At 39.3% G+C, this 19,664-nt stretch overlaps 1 protein-coding gene across 7 annotated transcripts in view; it reads right to left on the bottom strand.

The window, feature by feature from the left end:
- The window catches only part of KLHL32 (kelch like family member 32), a 221,254-nt gene that overhangs the window by 10,662 nt on the left and 190,928 nt on the right, over positions 1–19,664 (bottom strand). For all 7 annotated transcript variants that reach the window (XM_070796050.1, XM_070796051.1, XM_070796048.1 and 4 more), the window contains 3 exons: positions 11,351–11,409; positions 5,912–6,104; positions 4,167–4,261 (listed from right to left, as the gene is read on the bottom strand). In XM_070796050.1, coding sequence (XP_070652151.1) covers positions 4,167–4,261; positions 5,912–6,104; positions 11,351–11,409 — 347 coding nt within the window. The remainder of the gene's footprint in view (positions 1–4,166; positions 4,262–5,911; positions 6,105–11,350; positions 11,410–19,664) is intronic.

The raw sequence follows: 19,664 nt of genomic DNA on the forward strand, positions 1-19,664 counted from the left end.
CTGTCTAGTCAGTGTCTTCTCATAAATACTATTTCAGTCTCTCATTATCTTCTCTGCTGGATATTCTTCCAGAAAGTAGGAAGGAAATGGCTCGAACATGTAGGCAGTCTCTTCAACCATCAACATATTTACTGTTAATGAACCAAAATAAATAGTTCTGTAGTCACCCAAAAAATAAATACTTCAGACTGTACAGCCATGGTTTAGAATGAATGATAATGTAACCTATAATCAGCTGTCAGTAGCTAAAATCGAAGATATGTGATGAGTCTGTTATCCATGAAGACTTAACATTCCAAGCCTCTCTTTAAATGACAACTCATATGCTTATATGAACTTATTATCTACAAATAATAAAGGCTCTTAAAAGCCTTTATCCTGCTTATCTGTGCTTTGTGGGACTAACATGCCAGCCAAGGAAATAAACACAGCTTTTGCAAATGATTGATTGATGTGGTACTTCAAAGTGACTATGGGAATGCAGAACTACCCATAATGCTTATTTTTTTAAAAAAACAGATACATTAGGATCTTTTATTGTCCAATCTCAGAGATGAAATTTATTCCATTAACACAAGCTTTGATTAAAATTTATTTGATTAAAATGTATGAACTGCCTCTTTCAGAATCACCTTAATCCTGAGGCTACTCTAGAATATCCTCAGTGGCTTAAGATACACACATGTACTCCTTCATCTTTTTGAAAACAGATTTGTTTGGGAAACCAGATGTAATGAGTTAATTAGTGTCCATGATTAGTGACCCTGTGCACCTTCGGTAGGGAAAGCATGTAAATTGGTGTAGCTCTGTTGTTGTTCAGGTGCTAAGTGGTATCTGACTCTTTGCAGCCCCATGGACTTCAGCACAGAAGGCTTCCCAGTCCTTCACTGTCTCCCAGAGTTTGTTCAAACTCATGTCCATTTAGTCGGTGATTCTATCTAACCATCTCCTACCACCTCCTTCTCCTTTTGCCTTCAGTCTTTCCCAGCATCAGGGTCTTTTCCAATGAGTCGGTTCTTCATATCAGGTGGCCAAAGTATTGGACCTTCAGCATCAGTCCTTCCAATGAATATTCAGGGTTGATTTCCTTTAGGATTGACTGCTTTGATCTCCTTGCTGTCCAAGGGACTCTCAAGAGTCTTCTCTGGCACCACAGTTTGAAAGCATCAATTCTCTGGTGCTCAGCCTTCTTTATGGTACAACTCTTAAATCTATACGTGACTACTAGAAAAACCATGCCTTTGACTAGGGGGATCACTATTGGCAAAGTGATGTCTCTGCTTTTTGATATGCTGTCTAGGTTTGTCAGTTTTTCTTCCAAGAAACAAATGTCTTTTAATTTCATGGCTGCAGTTTCCATCAGCAGTGATTTCAGAGCCCAAGAAAATAAAGTCTGTCACTGTTTCCGTTGTTTACCCATCTATTCCCCATGAAGTGATGGGACCGGATGCCATGATCTTTGTTTTTTTAATGTTGAGTTTCAAGCCAGCTTTTTTACTCTCCTCTTTCACCTTCATCAAGAGGCTCTTTAGTTCCTCTTCACTTTCTGCCATTAGAGTGGTATCATATGCATATATGAGGTTGTTGATACTTCTCCCAACAATCTTGATTCCAGCTTGTGATTCATCCAGCCTGGCATTTCTCATGATATACTCTGCATATAAGTTAAATAAGCAGGGTGACAATATATAGCCCTGATATACTCCTTTCCCACTTTGGAACCAGTCCTTTGTGGCATGTCCAGTTCTAACTGTTGCTTCTTGGCCTGCACACAGGTTTCTCAGAAGACAGGGAAGGTGGTCTGGTATTCCCATCTCTTGAATTTTCCACAGTTTGTGTGATCCACACACTCTAAATCTCTAGCATAGTAGGTGAAACAGATGTCTTTCTGGAATTCCCTTGCTTTCTCTATGATCCAGCGAATGTTGGCAATTTGATTTCTGGTTCCTCTGCCTTTTCTAAACCCAGCTTGTCCATCTGGAAATTCTCAGTTCACATACTGCTGAAGCCTAGCTTGAACGATTTTGAACATAACCGTACTAACATGAAATGAGCACAACTGTCTGGGAGATTAAACATTTTTGGGACTGCCCTTCTTTGGAATTGGAATGAAAACTGACAAATTTGCTGACATTAAGGGTAGCACTTGACCAGCATCATCTTCTAGGATTTAAATAGCTTGGCTGGAATTCCATCACCTTCATCCACTAGCTTTATAATGCTTTCTAGTAATGATGCAGCTACTATTGGAAAAAAGTATGAAGTTGCTGCAAAAAGTTAAAAATACCTTATGATTTAGTAACTCCACTTCTGGGTATTTATGCAAAGAAAACAAAATCAGTATCATGAAGAGACATCTGTACCCTATTCACTGCAGCACTGTATATAATAGCCAGGACATGGAAATAAGATGTGAGATAATTATCTATCTACACACACACACATATATATATAGAAGGAGACATTAAAATACGAAGTCCTTTTGCAACAACATATATGGACCTTGAGGGCATCATCATTCTAGGTAATGGGTTGGCCAAAAAGTTTGTTCAGGTTTTTCTGTACCATCTTATGGAAAAACCCAAGCAAACTTTCTGGCCAATCCAAAAAAAAAAAAATGTGTCAGAAAAAGACAAAACTCTATGACCTCACTTACATGTGAAATAAAAAAAAAAATTGAACTCATAGAAAGCAAAGACATATTGGTGGTTGCAAGAGGCAAGCAGTGGGGCGTGACAGAAATAGGTGAGTTAGTCAAAAGATACCTCAAAAAAGTGATAAGAATAAGTTCAGGGATACAATGTCCTGAATGTTGACTATAATATATTGCATATTTGACTTGCTAAGGAAGTAAATCTTAAAAGTTCTCCTAAGAAAAAAGTACAAATGTGCAACTATGTGAGGTAATGGATGTTCAATTTACTGTGGATTACTTAGCAATGTATAGGTATATAAAATCATGTCGTATACATTAAACTAACACATTACATTCCCTCTGTTAGATCATAAACTACATCCATCAGGACAAGCCTGTTAAATATTCATTTCTATGCTACCTTTGCTAACTTAAAACTACTTATCTATATCAACAGTAGAAAATACCTGTGGCAGATTCATTTTGATATTTGGCAAAACTAATACAATTATGTAAAGTTTAAAAATAAAACTTAAAAAAAAAATTAAAAAAAGTAAAAAAAAAAAAAAAAAAAATCCCCAGACAAATCTTGGGCAAGACAGATCAAGAATGGAAGGAAAGAAAAAAAAAAAAAAGCAATATTACTAATGTAAAGTAGAATATAGCGAACTCAGTATCTATATACTAACATTTTTGAAAACTTAGAAAACATGGGAAAGTTTCTTGAAAAAAAGATACATACCTTATGAGATGTGAAAAAGAAATTAATAGCTCAAATAGTCCTGCCACTATTAAAGACATTGAAGCATCTATTTAAAATCTTCCCACAAAGATGAAGTTAGATATTATGAATAGTTATAATGATATATTTTTCTGGGGATCAGGGAAAGGTCAGGGCTAATACATGTCAATATGTTATCAGAGAACGCAAAGTAGAAAAACAGCTCTGGTAAGAATTGTTTAAAAAAAAAAATCATAAATAATACCACCTTGACTATATATATCAACAACAGCCATTGCTGTTCTGAACAGCCCAGCTAGCAGCTTGCCCAGTCTAGGCTGCTCACATGTTGATGTGCCAAGGATACTCTGGGAGCAGAGGTTCCCCCCTCAGACCAGTCACAAAACACGACTACTCACTAATGCTAGGAAAGAACACCATTATAGGGGGCATTTGTTAAATGAATGAATTGGAATATACAGAAAATAAGTTTTGCAGATGTGGAAGTACTGTTACCAAGATTTCAACAGGTTTTGGTTTATAAAAAAGGGAAAGGCATTCCACTTCCCCCACATCCCGTATATATTATATTACTGTTAAAGCTCATTCCCATCTTTATTTTCAACAGGACTCAATCATTAGATATCATTTCTAGGATGCAGAATGAAGTTTAGTGGCTGAACTAGCTGCACAAAGGAGCTCAGTCTTCTTTCTACATGTAAATATTCTCTTTCTTCAATTCAGCACTGCAAAAAAATAACCTCACTGAACCACTTGAATGAACTTCAAAAGAGGACTTCAACCACTCACCTGGATACAAGCCAGAGGCTCATTTGTCCAAATCGAATATCCACCAACTAAGTATATTCTCTCATTATGGACAGCAACTCCAGATTCATTTTGGCCTAAAGTAAAGAGAATTGAATAAAAGAGGAAAAATAAATCTATTTCCTTGCATGTCTTAATTAACCCTTTTGCCACTGAGGGATAGTTTTCCCCTGTGGCACATGTGTATACTCCACAGGATTTTTGCCGCAACTAATCCCTGCCTCCCAGGTCTCAGAGGAAAGAATTAACCACTCTCAGAGAATGAATCTGTGTTGGGTCAGAACCAGGTTATAACACTTAATAGCCAGTCAAATTAGTAAATACAGCATTAAAGACAGCAATAATAAGCCATATAGAAGAGTTTCATACCATGTTGTAGGCCATTAATTAATACTAATGGAAATAAAGTATATTTTAGGAGTGCAAAACACCTCTTGTTCTACTGAATACAAATACTTTTAAGGCAAGTGCTTACATCTCTAACAGCTGCAACCCCAAGAAGCGAATAAAACCGAGCCATGCCCCTGGCGTGCCCCAAATGAAGACGAATGACAGAAAAAGACTGACAGTTACTACCTTCCTTTTTCTTTACATACACAACAGTTTTAAGACTATATTAAAGTTCCTGAGGTGGGACCAGCATGGGTAGTCCCTAGATATAGACACGCCAAAATGATGAAAGGTTCCTCCTCCATTGAAAAAAAAAAAGAATAACTCACTACCACATATTCTTCCCTGGAGGCCATCAGAGAGTGAGACAGTCTCTTCTTATTGATGGGCTGACACAGAATTGACTCAGGTAATAAATAAGCCGGATCCTATAGCAGACAGAATCACAGATCGAGGGACCAAGGGGCTAAGGTACCACTACAGGAACTTAGAGTTAAGTGCTTGTAGGTGGGCCTCAGATCATTTTTCAGAAAAACAGGAGCGCAGTATAAAGCATCTAAACCCCTCACATTGGTTATGCCCCCAATGTGGCCTCCTTGGCAGTGGCTGTGAGTGACAGTGCCCACTCAGCGTATTAAAATGCCTTCAGGCCATAGTCCTGCCCACCCTTTTGAGTCTGTGATTTTAATAACGGGAAGGGAAGGAACCTTAATAATGCAAGCCAAGAAGGGAGAAAGTTTTCAGCTTCCTAAAGAAACGTCAGGGGCAGGCTGTTGGCTGCTTTCTTTCATTCGCTTTGGGATGAGCATGGTCCCTACCTAGTGCTGATCGTGGTGATGGGTGGATAGGTCTGTGTGGTCAGAAGTGCTGCTAAACCCCTACGCACAGAACATCTCCAGCGTTTTCTCTTTAGGAAAATACACGCAAAACCCAATATCGGACAGTGATAAACAGTGAAGACCATTCTCCGGAACTAACAAGACTAAAAGTGAGAAGAGAAAAATTGCTCCTATAGAGTCATTAACTCTTTCAGCACCTGATCCCTCCCTACTTACACCAGTGTTCCTACATGAATACTGATTGACAGTAACGGACTTGATAAGCCTCTCGCGACAAAGTGAAAACGCACACAAAGGTAAGCACAGGCCCCGAGAAACTGGGTGCTCAGCCAATGGACTGAGTCAGAGATAAACAATGTTCACCTTTTGTAATAAAACCAAGTTGTTCTACTCCATGCAGTTAATATTTAGAGCTGCCCTCAAGATGTCTATGAAAACAAGTCTGTCAACTTCCTGAATCTCTTCTTTCTCCTGATTTACTTAATCAAAGGTACTTGCCAGTCAACAGGTTAAAATTGCAGCGTGTCCACTGGTCAGTGTCTATGTTGTAGGAATCTATATGCCGCACGAGGATCCGGTCATTATTGTAATCCAGGTCATTGCCTCCAAGAACATAAAGCTTCCTTTGAACAGCAGCCATGGAATGGTAGACCCGCCTCTGCAGCATAGGGCTACGGCTTATCCACTTATTCTGAAAAGAAAAGAAATGCAGGTGAACTGTTAACTGGAGATGTCCACGGCAGAAAATAGCAGTGCCTCATTAACAGTTGTTGGTGGACCACATTCTATTTAAATATTGTTTACTTAGTTTGAAAGGAATGGGTGTCTTACCTGAGAACAAGTGGAGAAGATCCCACATGTTCTAACTCTGTTTTGCAACTTACATAAGGCATTTCCTCCTGTTTGGGTTGCATTTTATAGGGCATTTTGCATTTGTAAGAGGAGCATATGAGAATTTAGAAGTTTTCATAATAGTTAACTCCCAGTTGAGAGAACTTTCTCCTACCAAATGACTCAGGAGTGCACATGCATAGGTGTTTGTGTACAGTGCTGTAATGATAACAAAACAGGCTCTGGATCCAGGATACCAAGTTTATAATTTGTGTGTGAGCTTGGCAAATTATTTAACCTGTCTGTGCCTGTTTCCTCCTCTGTAAAACGGAGATCACAGTACCCAACTGACAAGCCTGTTGTGAAGATTAAATGAGCTAATGCACCTAAAGCATTTAGAACAGTGCCTGGCACACATGTCTGATAATGTGCACTTTAGGAAACTTGATTTAGGTCATACCTGAATGGTCTAGTGGTTTTCCCTACTTTCTTCTATTTAAGTCTGAATTTGGCAATAAGGAGCTCATGATCTAATAAGCCACAGTCAGCACTGGAATGTGAAGTCAAGTGGGCTTTAGGAAGCATCACTACGAACAAAGCTAGTGGTGGGGGATGGAATTCCAGTTGAGCTATTTCAAATCCTAAAAGATGATGCTGTTAAAGTGCTGCACTCAATATGCCGGCAAATTTGGAAAACTCAGCAGTGGCCATAGGACTGGAAAAGATCAGTTTTAATTCAATCCCAAAGAAAGGCAATGCCAAAGAATGTTCAAACTACCACACAATTGCACTCATCTCACACGCTAGTAAAGTAATGCTCAAAATTCCCCAAGCCAGGCTTCAACAGTACGTGAACCATGAACTTCCAAATGTTCAAGCTGGGTTTAGAAAAGGCAGAGTAACCAGAGATCAAATTGCCAACATCCGTTGGATTATCGAAAAAGCAAGAGAGTTTCAGAAAAACATCTATTTCTGCTTTATTCACTACACCAAAGCCTTTGACGGTGTGGATCACCACAAACTGTGGAAAATTCTTAAAGAGATGGGAATACCAGACCACCTGACCCTGCCTCTTGAGAAATCTGTATGCAGGTCAGGAGGCAACAGTTAGAACTGGACAAAGAACAACAACTGCTACTGCTACTGCTAAGTCACTTCAGTCGTGTCCAACTCTGTGCGACCCCATAGATGGAAGCCCACCAGGCTCCCCCGTCCCTGGGATTCTCCAGGCAAGAACACTGGAGTGGGTTGCCATTTCCTTCTCCAATGCATGAAAGTGAAAAGTAAAAGGGAAGTCGCTCAGTCGTGTCTGACTCTTAGCGACCCCATGGACTACAGCCTACCAGGCTCCTCCATCCGTGGGATTTTCCAGGCAAGAGTACTGGAGTGGGGTGCCACTGCCTTCTCCGTAGAACAATAAACTGGTTCCAAATAGGAAAAGGAGTACATCAAGGCTGTATGTTGTCACCTTGCTTATTTAACTTAAATGCAGAGTAGTGCATCATGAGAAACACTGGGCTGGATGAAGCACAAGCTGGAATCAAGATTGCCAGGAGAAATATCAATAACCTCAGATATGCAGATGACACCACCCTTATGGCAGAAAGGGAAGAAGAACCAAAAAGCCTCTTGATAAAAGAGAAAGAAGAGAGTGAAAAAGTTGGCTTAAAACTCAACATTCAGAAAACGAAGATCATGGCATCTGGTCCCATCACTTCATGGCAAATAGATGGGGAAACAGTAGAAACAGTGACAGAGTTTATTTTGGGAGGCTCCAAAATCACTGCAGATGGTGACTGAAGCCATGAATATAAAAGATGCTTGCTCCTTGGAAGAAAAGTTAAGATCAACCTAGACAGCATATTAAAAAACAGAGACATCACTTTGCCAACAAAGGTCCATCTAGTCAAGGCTATGGTTTTTCCAGTAGTCATGTATGGATGTGAGAGTTGGACTATAAAGAAAGCTGAGCGCCAAATAATTGATGCTCTTGAACTGTGGTGTTGGAGAAGACTCTTGGGAGTCCCCTGGACTGCAAGGAGATCCAACTGTCCATTCTAAAGGAAATCAGTTCTGAATACTCAACGGAAGGACTGATGTTGAAGCTGAAACGCTAATACTTTGGCCACCTGATATGAAGGACTGACTCTTGAAAAGACCCTGATGCTGGGAAAGATTGAAGGCGGAAGGAGAAGGGGATGACAGAGGATGAGATGGTTGGATGGCATCACTGACTCAATGGACATGTGTTTGAGTAAACCCCAGGAGTTGGTGATGGACAGGGAGGCCTAGCATGCTGTAGTCCATGGGGTCCCAAAAAGTCGGACATGACTGAGTGACTGAACTGAACTAGGAAACTTACTGTGATGAAATCACTGGCTCACAGGGAACCCTACATAAGCTAATGTGAGGGCAGCTTTGCTGTTCTTTCCAGGATGAACCTCCTGAGGTCAATGGAAGAGCAAAATTTTGATTCAGCAACAAATCCCTCACAGCCTTTAATATATTTACACTCACATCTTCACCAAATTGGGAAGAGTTATTTCCAGGCATATTGTTATTTGGTCTTCTGTTACAGAAGACCAAATTTTCTGTGATAACTTTAGGAAATGGTGAAACCTCTAATGTTTGGTTCTGTATCACTCTCAGGATTAAGAAAGGTATTCTCAACTCCTCTCAAATAAGGTTATTTAAAATATAAAAATAGGTGAAAATCAAATATGACTTTAATTTAAATCTCAAGTAATGGACAGGTAAATAAGCCTAACCATTTTATTTTTATATAAACACTAAACATACAGGAAGAACACAGATAATTTCTTTCTTCCAAGAAAAATTTGGGTTTCGACCAGAAAAATCATGATGCTTTGAAAACATACAATTTCACCAGTTCACAGAGGTGTAAAAGGTGGAAATGAAAAAAAAAAAAAAAAAAAGTTTTGTATAAATATCGGTTCATTCACTAATGGCATACTGACTGGCTCATTTCTAATTTCTCTTTTAAAGATACACTCACAAGAAAAAAGAAAGTGGTTTGTCCAATTGTTTAAGGCTTGCATTCATCTGGTCCCCCAGTTTTAAACCTGTCATAATAAGACTCTCCTTCCAATTAACTGTATCTTTAATAAGTTAAACCTTTCTTTTAGATATTCTAAGAAATGCCTTTAATACATTACACATGAGTGGATTTAACTCAAGACACGATGGTGCTTTCTGTAGGTGCTTTCTATGAGGCAACGCATCACAGTATGAGGGCTCAGTGTTGCACCAGCAGTCCAGTCCCCTGCCACAGGACTATGGATGCCATCTGGTTTGCAAAGCCTGCCTGCATCCCCTGATTATATCTTTAGCTTCCTTCACTGCCGTGCCTGCCAGGTGAGCCGCCAACCGCTGCAAAGGCAAAGAAACAGAGAGGCCTGGTGGGGTCATTCCTAATAAGCTAGCGTGTGAATACTAATCAGTGCTGAGGAAGCAGAGGTCACCCCGGCCTGCCTGTTGGCAGGTAGCGATGTGCTCTGTGGCAGATGGCAGGCATTACGGACTCTCCACAAAGGCCTAGAAGAGAAATAAGCACCAGGGCTGAATGATAGAGTTATTGAGATTCTGAGCAAGATGCAAGCAGATGTGATGTTTGCCAGTACCCACCGTAAACAATATGCCAGCAGAATTTTAAACAAGAGCATGTGTGTACAAACACGAAACAGAACTCGTTTGAGAAATGTTAACACCTTCTTCCTCTTTAACCACGTGTGCACCAAACTCAAGCAACTGTAATTAATGATCCCTCTTGAGACACCCAGCCCAGGAACACATGGTATCCAAAATCGACAGCTGACAATGACATCAGGAAACACACTTGCAAAGACAGAAATACTTTTGTTACACTCGGAATCAAGGAATTGTAAAAATTAAAAGACACAAAATAGACTGAGGGCACTCTGAACATATATTTGATGGCTAATCCCGACCCAGTTCCATGTTCCATTATCTTCAGCTGATGAAGATCTGACCTCCAAATCATTTTGGAATATTGTCATAACCAGGAAAAATACTTATATTACCAAAATCACAGAAATGGCAAAGTTCAGCAAACATGTGCCACAGTTAACAGATACTTTGGTAGAAGGAAAAGAAAATAAAAATAGTTCTTTTGTGGGGAAAGAAAAGTCATGAAATGTGCATGAGAAGTGGGCAGACGGGACAGGCACCATCCCAATGTGCCCAGTCCATGCCAGTTCTTAGATGAAAAACATACTCCACCCCTTCAGATACTTCTCCTTCAGACTTATTCTTCACTATAGAACCTGAGATATGCTGGCTACATGGGGTTAAATAAAAGTTACTATTTATTTGAGAATAACAAAACCATAAGCATGCTTCCCTCCTAGAATGACAAGCCTTCTCAAAGGCTGCAGCAACAGGACAATGCAAATCCTTTCTTAGGATATCTCAAAGACGAACAGCCACTTGAGATAAATGGAAAGAAGGGCATTTAACTCATCAACATCTGAAGGATCTTGATCTGAACATCTGAAGGAGATCAGCCCTGGTATTTCTTTGGAAGGAATGATGCTAAAGCTGAAACTCCAGTACTTTGGCCACCTCATGCGAAGAGTTGACTCATTGGAAAAGACTCTGATGCTGGGATGGATTGGGAGCAGGAGGAGAAGGGGACGCCAGAGGATGAGATGGCTGGATGGCATCACTGACTTGATGGACTTGAATCTGAGTGAACTCCGGGAGTTGCTGATGGACAGGGAGGCCTGGCGTGCTGCGATTCATGGGGTCGCAAAGAGTCGGACATGACTGAGCGACTGAACTGAACTGAACTCATCAACATATTTTCCCTTTTTCCTACATTATGCAAAACTCTGAAAGAGTTAAGCATTGAGTAGAGCATAAAACAAAACGAGCTGAAATTTCATGTTTTGTAAAGGGGAAAAAAAAAGCAACCCAAAAGCAGTTTATCCAGATGCTTCCTTTTCTCTATGTAAGTTTAAGATGCATGTGTGTGTATAGACTTGGCATTCCAACTCCTAATTACTGGAGGACTCTTTAAAAATTCATTTTAATTAAGGTAATGAGCTTTTCTTAGATGAGTCTTACCTGGTTAGGTTCATATACCATTAGTCTGTTCTGATATTGTGCCGTGTTAGTTACTCCACCTGTAATGGATTAGCACATGTTAGCGCTTTCATGAATAAGAAATGGGATAGTCCAACATAAGAATGAGATACAATTAAAGGAAAATTAGCTACTGCTGAGGATCTGTTTGTACACCCTCATGGTGAACCCATGACATAGTTAAGAAGCTTACTGTTGAAGCAGTTTCATTTTCAAGAAACATTTCAGAAGCAATCCAGTTTAGAGCAAGCAACAAGTACGCTGAGATTACCACGAGGCCCCCACTTCTGGCAAGTGGCTCTGCATGGCCAAAATGAGGCGCAAAATATGGTGAGGGAGTGGGAGCAAGTGGAGCACACTTAACACAAATCTCTACAATATTTATGCCAGGGACATAATTATATGGAAAATTCTTGTCCTTGGCTAACTTGGTCATTTTATGGCTGTAGTCTTAGGTGTGCTAACACAGTGAACAGTAATATCTTTTTTTTTTTTTAAAGACTTTTTGATGTGGATCATTTTTAAAGTCTTTATTGAATCTGTTACAATATTGCTTCTGTTTTACACTTTTTGGCTTTCCGGCCCAGAGGCATGCAGGATTTTAGCTCCCCAACCAGGGATCAAACCCATACCCCACGCACTGGAAGGCAGAGTCTTAACCATTGGACTGCCAGGGAAGTCCCGACACAGTGATACCCTGATGTCTCTTGGGAAGAACTGTATCTAAAAAAACATATTATTCATCAAGAGAGATCTAGAGCCAGTGCTGTCCAATAGAATAAGCACCACAAGCAAGAGTCACATATGCAGTTTTAATTTTTCCAGTAGTCACATTAAGCAGAAAAAAGAAATCCTTTACTTTAAACTTAATATGAATTTAACTCAATAATAATCCCCCCTTATCTCTGAGGGATACATTCCAAGACCTGCAATGGATGCCTGAAAGTGTAAGATGGTACCAAATGCTGTATATGCTTTGTTTTTCCTATATACATACACCTGTGATAAAGTTTAATTTACAAATTAGGCACAGTAAGAGATTAACAACAATAACTAATAATGAATTTGAACAATTATATACTCTAATAAAAGTTATGTAAATGTGGACTCTTTCTCAAAATACCTTACTGTACTGTACTTCTGATGATGATGATGGGGATGATATAACCCACTTGATGAGATGAAGTAAAAGGAATGGCATAAATCATTTATGAAGCTTCCTGCAAGTTTTACAACCCAGGAGCATCTTCCTTGAAGACCTGGGACCCATCCCATTGAGATGTTATCATCAAGGAAAATAATGTTCCCATCTCTCAGTTTCTATGGAGGCTAGGAGCCTAATTCTGATGGATGCAAATCAGGAAACACAAATGACCAAGCCACAGAGAAAAACATTTACAGAGTCAGGGTAACTGAATGTGCTCCACACATCACACGGATCAACCTTCCTCCAAAAGTACTTCGGTATATTTCTTCTAGTTCACCCCAATGCTTAAAAACCCTATTGTTTTTCAGAGGAGTTGACTTCAGACTGCATTCTAATCTCTCTCCCCTAGTGCAATAGTCTTGAATCAAGTTTTCCTTGTCTGTTTAACTTTGTCCAGTAAAATTTTTGCTTTGGTAGTTCAAATATTTTGGATAGGTCACAACTGTCAACTCCATGGCCAGAAGTCAAATCAACCAAACACTAGAGAATTAGTGCATCAGCTTAACGAAAGTAGAATAATCAATCAATACTAATGGATATATAAAGGAGAGGAAACTAGTCCAGGCCAACCATTACTGTCTTAATCCCTGTAAGGACAGTGTATCTTTCATGTAACTGACCACAGCTACTATTAACTGGAAGGCTTTTTTTATAAGTTCTCTCTGAAGCTTGCAACCACTTTCAAGATCACGGAAAGTGGTTTGTCTGCAGAAGAAATCCACAAAGAACAGAGAGAAATGAGCTTCCTGCCCTCAAATAGTCTTCTCTGGATTTCTCATTGAATGTCTCATTTTTAAAGATGAAATCAAAGAAAAAGATAATACACTTAAGAAAGCTGAGGCTGAAATACCTATGTAGAGTCAAAATGTATGTCAAATACAGAGGGATGTTTGCTTCCCCCTCAACCTTCCTTTATCTGATTAAAACGTGAATGTCCAATAATTCTATCTCAGCATAACTACAGAAAAGTAATCAAATCTATTGAGACCTCACAAGTCTTCAGGGTTAAAATGATTGCCAAGTGCTTTTGATCTGGCCCATAACCTCCAGATTAATGTCCAGCTTGCCTATAATCATTTCTCCAAATGAGAGGGAACAGAAGGTGAACTCCCCCCACATTATTTCAAAACTCTGACAGTCTCTCTACTTGTTTTAGAAATATGAGACAGAATTAATATCTACTGCAGTAAACTATCTGTTTATGACACCATTTGAAGATATTAACACTACAATACGTATGAGACTCTGCCCATTATAGATTAAATGTACAACCAATGGATTAGAATGCAGCTACTGCACCCTCTCTCCCAACCAGGGCACACCACTTATCTTCCTGCTTTTCAGACTTACTATTTACTGTCTTCCTCAGATGCATTTATAATACAATTTTTCCCCCTTAATCTGCACCCAGTAATTAGATTCCTTACCCTTACATACAAATTTTCACTCTTATGACAATGTTTAGAAATGAGATATTGGGTTACTAGTTGGTGGTAAGAATAAAAGTCCTAGTTAGTTATTTGGTTGATTACTTCTAGAATGTTAAACTGCAGGAGGTGCCTAAAAAGCTGAGTGCTGTAACTTCTGCCAAGTCAGGATGGCAAGGGAAAAACCTTAAGAATTGGTTCTATTGCTTTCCCCCTTTGAAACAACTTACAAATGAGCATATAAATAAAAAGCATTTCTTCTCAGTACAAAAAATAAATTTTAAAAAAGCATCCAAGTTTGCAGCCCACATTTCTCTAGCAGTATTACTCATTTTCAGAGCTTTATCATTACATTCCCTTCACATAACACTCTTCACTTTTAGATTAATCTTCTGAAATGAGATGCTAAGGATTTGCATACAGATTTGACTATACAAAAATAGATATGGAATTAATAACAGTCTCTATATGTTTTAATTTCTCCTAGACTGGAGTACCCTTGCCTGCAGCAGTATTCCCGGCTTTGAAAGTCATCAAGCTGATTTGTCTGCTCTGGGTTATGATGCCACATGCTGCTATACTGTCCCCTGCAATCAAAGCACTTGCAAAGATAGATTCCATGCCTTCCTCTATCGAGTATATTTTATAGATTGGCAGTTTTGATCTCCCTCCCCCACCCCAGGGGGGATAATCTGCATCTTAACAGCTTTCTATAGATACATCTGTCATTAAATATGCCATCTCGTATCAGCAACCATTTTTAAAGCCAAGTTTTCCCTAACTTTGAAGTGCCAGAGTCAAAGTTAAGACTTTTCAGCCAAAATTGAAAATGAACAACCCTGTCTTATACTTTTGAACTGTGACTTAAAGATATACGGCAGGTTCCCTCAAAGTCAAATAAGTCTTTAAAAACTGCCAGAAGGAATGAAAAGTTACCACCATGCTACCAGCAGTGAGAAATGCTTTCTATCATCAAGACAAGAGTAAAACATTTTTCTTAAGCTTCCCTGTTCAACTTCCCACAAAACGTTGTGACAAATGGATGAGTGCATGCCAGGGAGAAGATGACAGGTGACTGCCAAACAAACAACCTTTGTCTCCACTACTGCGAGCTCACTACTCCGAAATTCGTTGTGCTCAAAAGCAACAACTCACCAATGCTGACAATGTCTATAAAATAGTGTTGGTCAATATATATTAGTCAAGTTAGGTCAAGTCTGTTGGCTCTGCTCTTTTTTTTTTTCTTTTCAGGCATCTCTGTTGGTAAGTAGAGAGTACTAAAGTCTTTGATAGGAGTCTGTGGTACCTAATGTAGTGACAGCACCCCTACTGGAGCAGAGCAGGATCAAAGAACTGAATGTGTCCGTGCTGTTGGCTGAAATCAAGACTGCAAGGAGAAGTATCAGCAACCTCAGATATGCAGATGATACTACCCTAATAGCAGAAAGTGAAGAGCAACTAAAGAGCCTTTTGATGAAGGTGAAAGAGGAGAGTGAAAAAGTTGGCTTAAAACGCAATGTTTAAAAAAAGAAGATCATGGCATCCGTTCCCATCACTTCATGGCAAATAGATGGGGGAAAAGTTGAAACAGTGACATTTTCTTTTCTTGGGCTCCAAAATCACTGCAGATGGTGACTGCAGCCATGAAATTAAAAGATGCTTGCTCCTTGGAAGAAAAGCTATGACAAACCTAAACAGTATATTAAAAAGCAGAGACATTACTTTGCCAACAAAGGTCCATCTAGTCAAAGCTATGGTTTTTCCAGTAGTCTTATATGGTTATAAGAGTACCATAAAGAAGGCTGAGCACCAAAGAATTGATGCTTTAGAACTGTGGTATTGGAGAAGATTCTCAAGAGCCCCTTGGGGAGCAAGGAGATCAAAGCAGTCAATCCTAAAGGAAATCTGAATATTCATTGGAAGGACTGATGCTGAAGCTCCATACTTTGGCCACCTGATGCAAAGAGCTGACTCACTGGAAAAGACTCTGATGCTGGGAAAGATTGAGAGCAGGAAGAGAGGGGACGACAGAGGATGAGATGGCTGGATGGCATCACTGGCTCAATGGACATGAATTTGAGCAAACTCCAGAAGATAGTGAAGGACAGGGAAGCCTGGCGTGCTGCAGTCCATGGGGTCTCAAAGAGTTGAAACTACTTAGCAACTAAACAACAACAACAATGCTCTTAGGGAAGCTGCTCCAGGCTGGAATTCCGTCAGCCAGTCAAGATTATGGAAAACCATCTAGAGTTCTTTGCAGCTCTCTTGAAGGCCTGCAGTGCCAGCCTCACAGTAATCTGGGGGTGGCGAGGGAGAATTTCAGCAAAGCTGTGTTATGTGTCCCCCCTTACAGCGCCTTTATGACTCTATCCTTGGGTAAGCCATTTAGCAGCCAAGCCCAGGTTCCTCATATGCAAAATGCAGACTGAAACCTCTCTCTCGGGTTTCAGATGAATGACAGGACTTGGCATAGCAGCCATCCATAAAGGGAAGCTTACCACGATATTGTAGTAGTTTGTTCATAAAGCTTTCTTACCATTTTCATAAAAGGTACAAATGAGTATATATGGAATACTGAAAAAGTAACTAAGTATGGAATATTGAACTCATGAATGAATTTTGTAATCTGAAATAGATTCCTTATAGTTCTTTTTTCTAATAACCAGAATTACCGACTGGTTTATAAGGGTATCAAAGACTTTTTCCTTTTTAACAGTTTTAGCTTCTGCTCTGTATGTAAACTTGCTCCAATTTGCCAAAGATTTTTAAAAACTTCACATTCATAGTCTAATTATCAAAAGAATAAACTGGCATTATTTAAGTTCATATAAGTCATTTTTTAAAAGAGCCAAACTCATTAATATTCCTTGATAAAAGGGATACCATGAGAATATTTATAATGAATGCAAAAATAAACATTTTATTATCTTATTTTTACATGAGATTATACTGCCCATATTTTGGAAGTGTTAATACTGCCACATAAACAATTAAAGCCAAGAATCTTTCTACTAAATTAGCATCTTGAATAGAAGCATCCTTAATCCATGCATTAAATTAAAACTAGAATCCATATTATTTCTATCACACTTGAGGAAACCACACAAATGGATAGGTAATTAATACATTCGAAATCCTGTATAGAAAGTCTCAAATTTATAAAAACCTGTAACGAAAAGATTGATGCACTTGAAAATATAAATTTTATATATATATATATATATATGTCACCTAGAGTGTGCAGATGTAAATTCGTAACCCAAAATATGTAAAGTGTGCACCATGGTATTTTAACTAAGTGAAATAATAAGTGATGGTAACATCTACTACAATGCAGATGTCAGCTGACCTTTAAAATCTCAGTAAAATCCACTCTAACTCCAATTCCTCATTCTGTAGAAAGCTGGAATCCTGCCTGCAAAGATTCTACAGGTTCCTAGCAGGATTAAACTCTAAAGGTCACTACTGCCTATCTCTAGTGTGCTGGTTTTGCTGTGTTCTTGTTGAATCTTTTACCTTTTTCCTGCTATTACACAAACTCTTCAACCAGTTCCCTATTTCTATGATGTATTGGGTTGGCCAAAAAGTTTGTTTGGTTAGTGAATAGGTTTTTCAATCAGGTTCCTAGTGAAAATGAAAAATATGTATTTTCACTTAAAATCGAACAAATTTTTTGGCCCACCCAATAGCTTTACTCTTCTTCTCTCCTCTTTGGAATAAAGAAAAATGACATATTTCTCATATTCTTAGGTAGACCAATTCAGCTCACTCTTTTTTCTACTTTCTTTTTCTAAATTCATCTAGACAGACACAAATTGATCATCTGAACAAAGACTATTCTCGCCATGAAAGAAATGGAGCCAATCGCTGTTTGTTTGTTTGTTTGTTTACCTACTTAAGCTACCAACGTGAAAGGCCATTAGGCTATTATATTATAATATGTAATCCTTTCAGAAAACAACGTTCTAACCTAAGCCAATATATTGATACTTTAGAATAGTCCATATTATCACTGTTCCTTTATACATTTTAACTTTATATCATTTCTGTTTCAGAATCTAAACTATAGAAACACAAAAAGAAAGACATTATCTGGGTCAACTCTGTGCCCTAAGATGGTCAGTTAATTAAAGACAATCAAATGATCATTGATCCTACACAAATGTCCAGGTATGAACTATTCTGTGTATCATTAACTCTCAGTCATGCCATTTGGAAGTTCTTTTTACAATGTAAGCATCTGTTTTTGAGATCTTTTTTTTTTGTAACTGATTTGTGTACTTTCGTGGGGGAAAGTATGGTTTTCAAAAACCAGAGACACAAAAATCAAATTCCTTCTTCACCAAATAATCACTGTGTTATCCAAAAAAACCACTTAACCTCTTTAAGCCTCATTTCTTCAGGAGCAATGTGAGGGGAAACTAAATGCTGCTTCAGAATAAAAGGAAGTCAGTTTAGGATGAAAGCTTTGGTGATTATTTTGGAGAATGTGTAGGTGATCTGATTGCTTTCTTTTAACCATTTAAGTCTTTCAAAAGCATTGTAGAATGGTTCATTTCTGTTTGGCTTCCATCTCAGTATAATACTGTAATGGTTTTGTTTTAATCTCTCTCAGATGGGGAGTAGTAAAGGCTGGAGCATAACTGGAGGGGAGTGGGGAACAGAAGAAAAAGTAACTGCTGGGACCAGCTAGCTGCTGAGACCTAAAACAAAAAAAAAAGATTATTTCATTCTTAGTGGAATTCCAGCTTACTAGAAACTGAGGGTAAAAAACCCGCCAGGAATACAGGAGATTCAGTTCGATCCCTGGGTCGGGAAGGGCTCCTGGAGAAAGAAATGACAACCCACTCCAGTATTCTTGCCTGGGAAATCCCATGGACAGAGAAGCCTGGCAGGTTACAGTCCATGCGGTTGCAAAGAGTTAGATACAACTACTGAGCGACTAACACTTTCAGGAACTTTTTAGTGGAATGTCAAGCTATCAAGCCCCAAACTCCTCCTCAGGAGCAAGAAACAGAGCCTCTTAGGCAGTCATTCCACATCACAACAAACTTATTTCTCCCTCAAGAAACCTTAGGCCCTGGACCCCACCTAACTGGGATCCCAGCATGCTGAACTCTTCCAGTAGATCCTCTGGGGCATTCCCAGTCTAAAAACTTTCCATCATGAGTGAATTCATTTGCCCTCATCAATTCTGCTAAGTGCCACCAAAAAATAGAACAGAAATTTGCATACTGGGATACCATAATTTTGTGGTTTCCAATTTAGCATGGGTTCTGACACAATTTGTATAAACATGTTAGTTCCCTCTGTCTTCTCTCAGAAACTTTTCCCAAGCCCACTGCCCTCAGGCCCTCTTCCTGATCCTGAAATGGCACGACCTCCACAACTTTGCCTCTCGCTTGACCCTCATCAGGTCCCTGCCCCTCCTCTCTGAGCTCATCTAGGTCCACACCCAGCTTGCATCCTGCCCTGGAGCTGGGGGGCGGGGGGGGGTGGTGCTCTCTCCTCCTGTCCAAGCCCAAGCCCCTGCCTAACTCCCACTGTCCTGTCTGGGACCCTGTGTCTGCAGTCAATATTGCATCCCCCACACTTATTCCTATTCCTGGTACCTATGAGCTGCTCTCAGCACTTAAAACCAGAAGATGCCCCCAGTCCTTCA

Source organism: Bos indicus, chromosome 9 (assembly GCF_029378745.1).
Source record: "Bos indicus isolate NIAB-ARS_2022 breed Sahiwal x Tharparkar chromosome 9, NIAB-ARS_B.indTharparkar_mat_pri_1.0, whole genome shotgun sequence".
Taxonomy (NCBI): Eukaryota; Metazoa; Chordata; class Mammalia; order Artiodactyla; family Bovidae; genus Bos; species Bos indicus.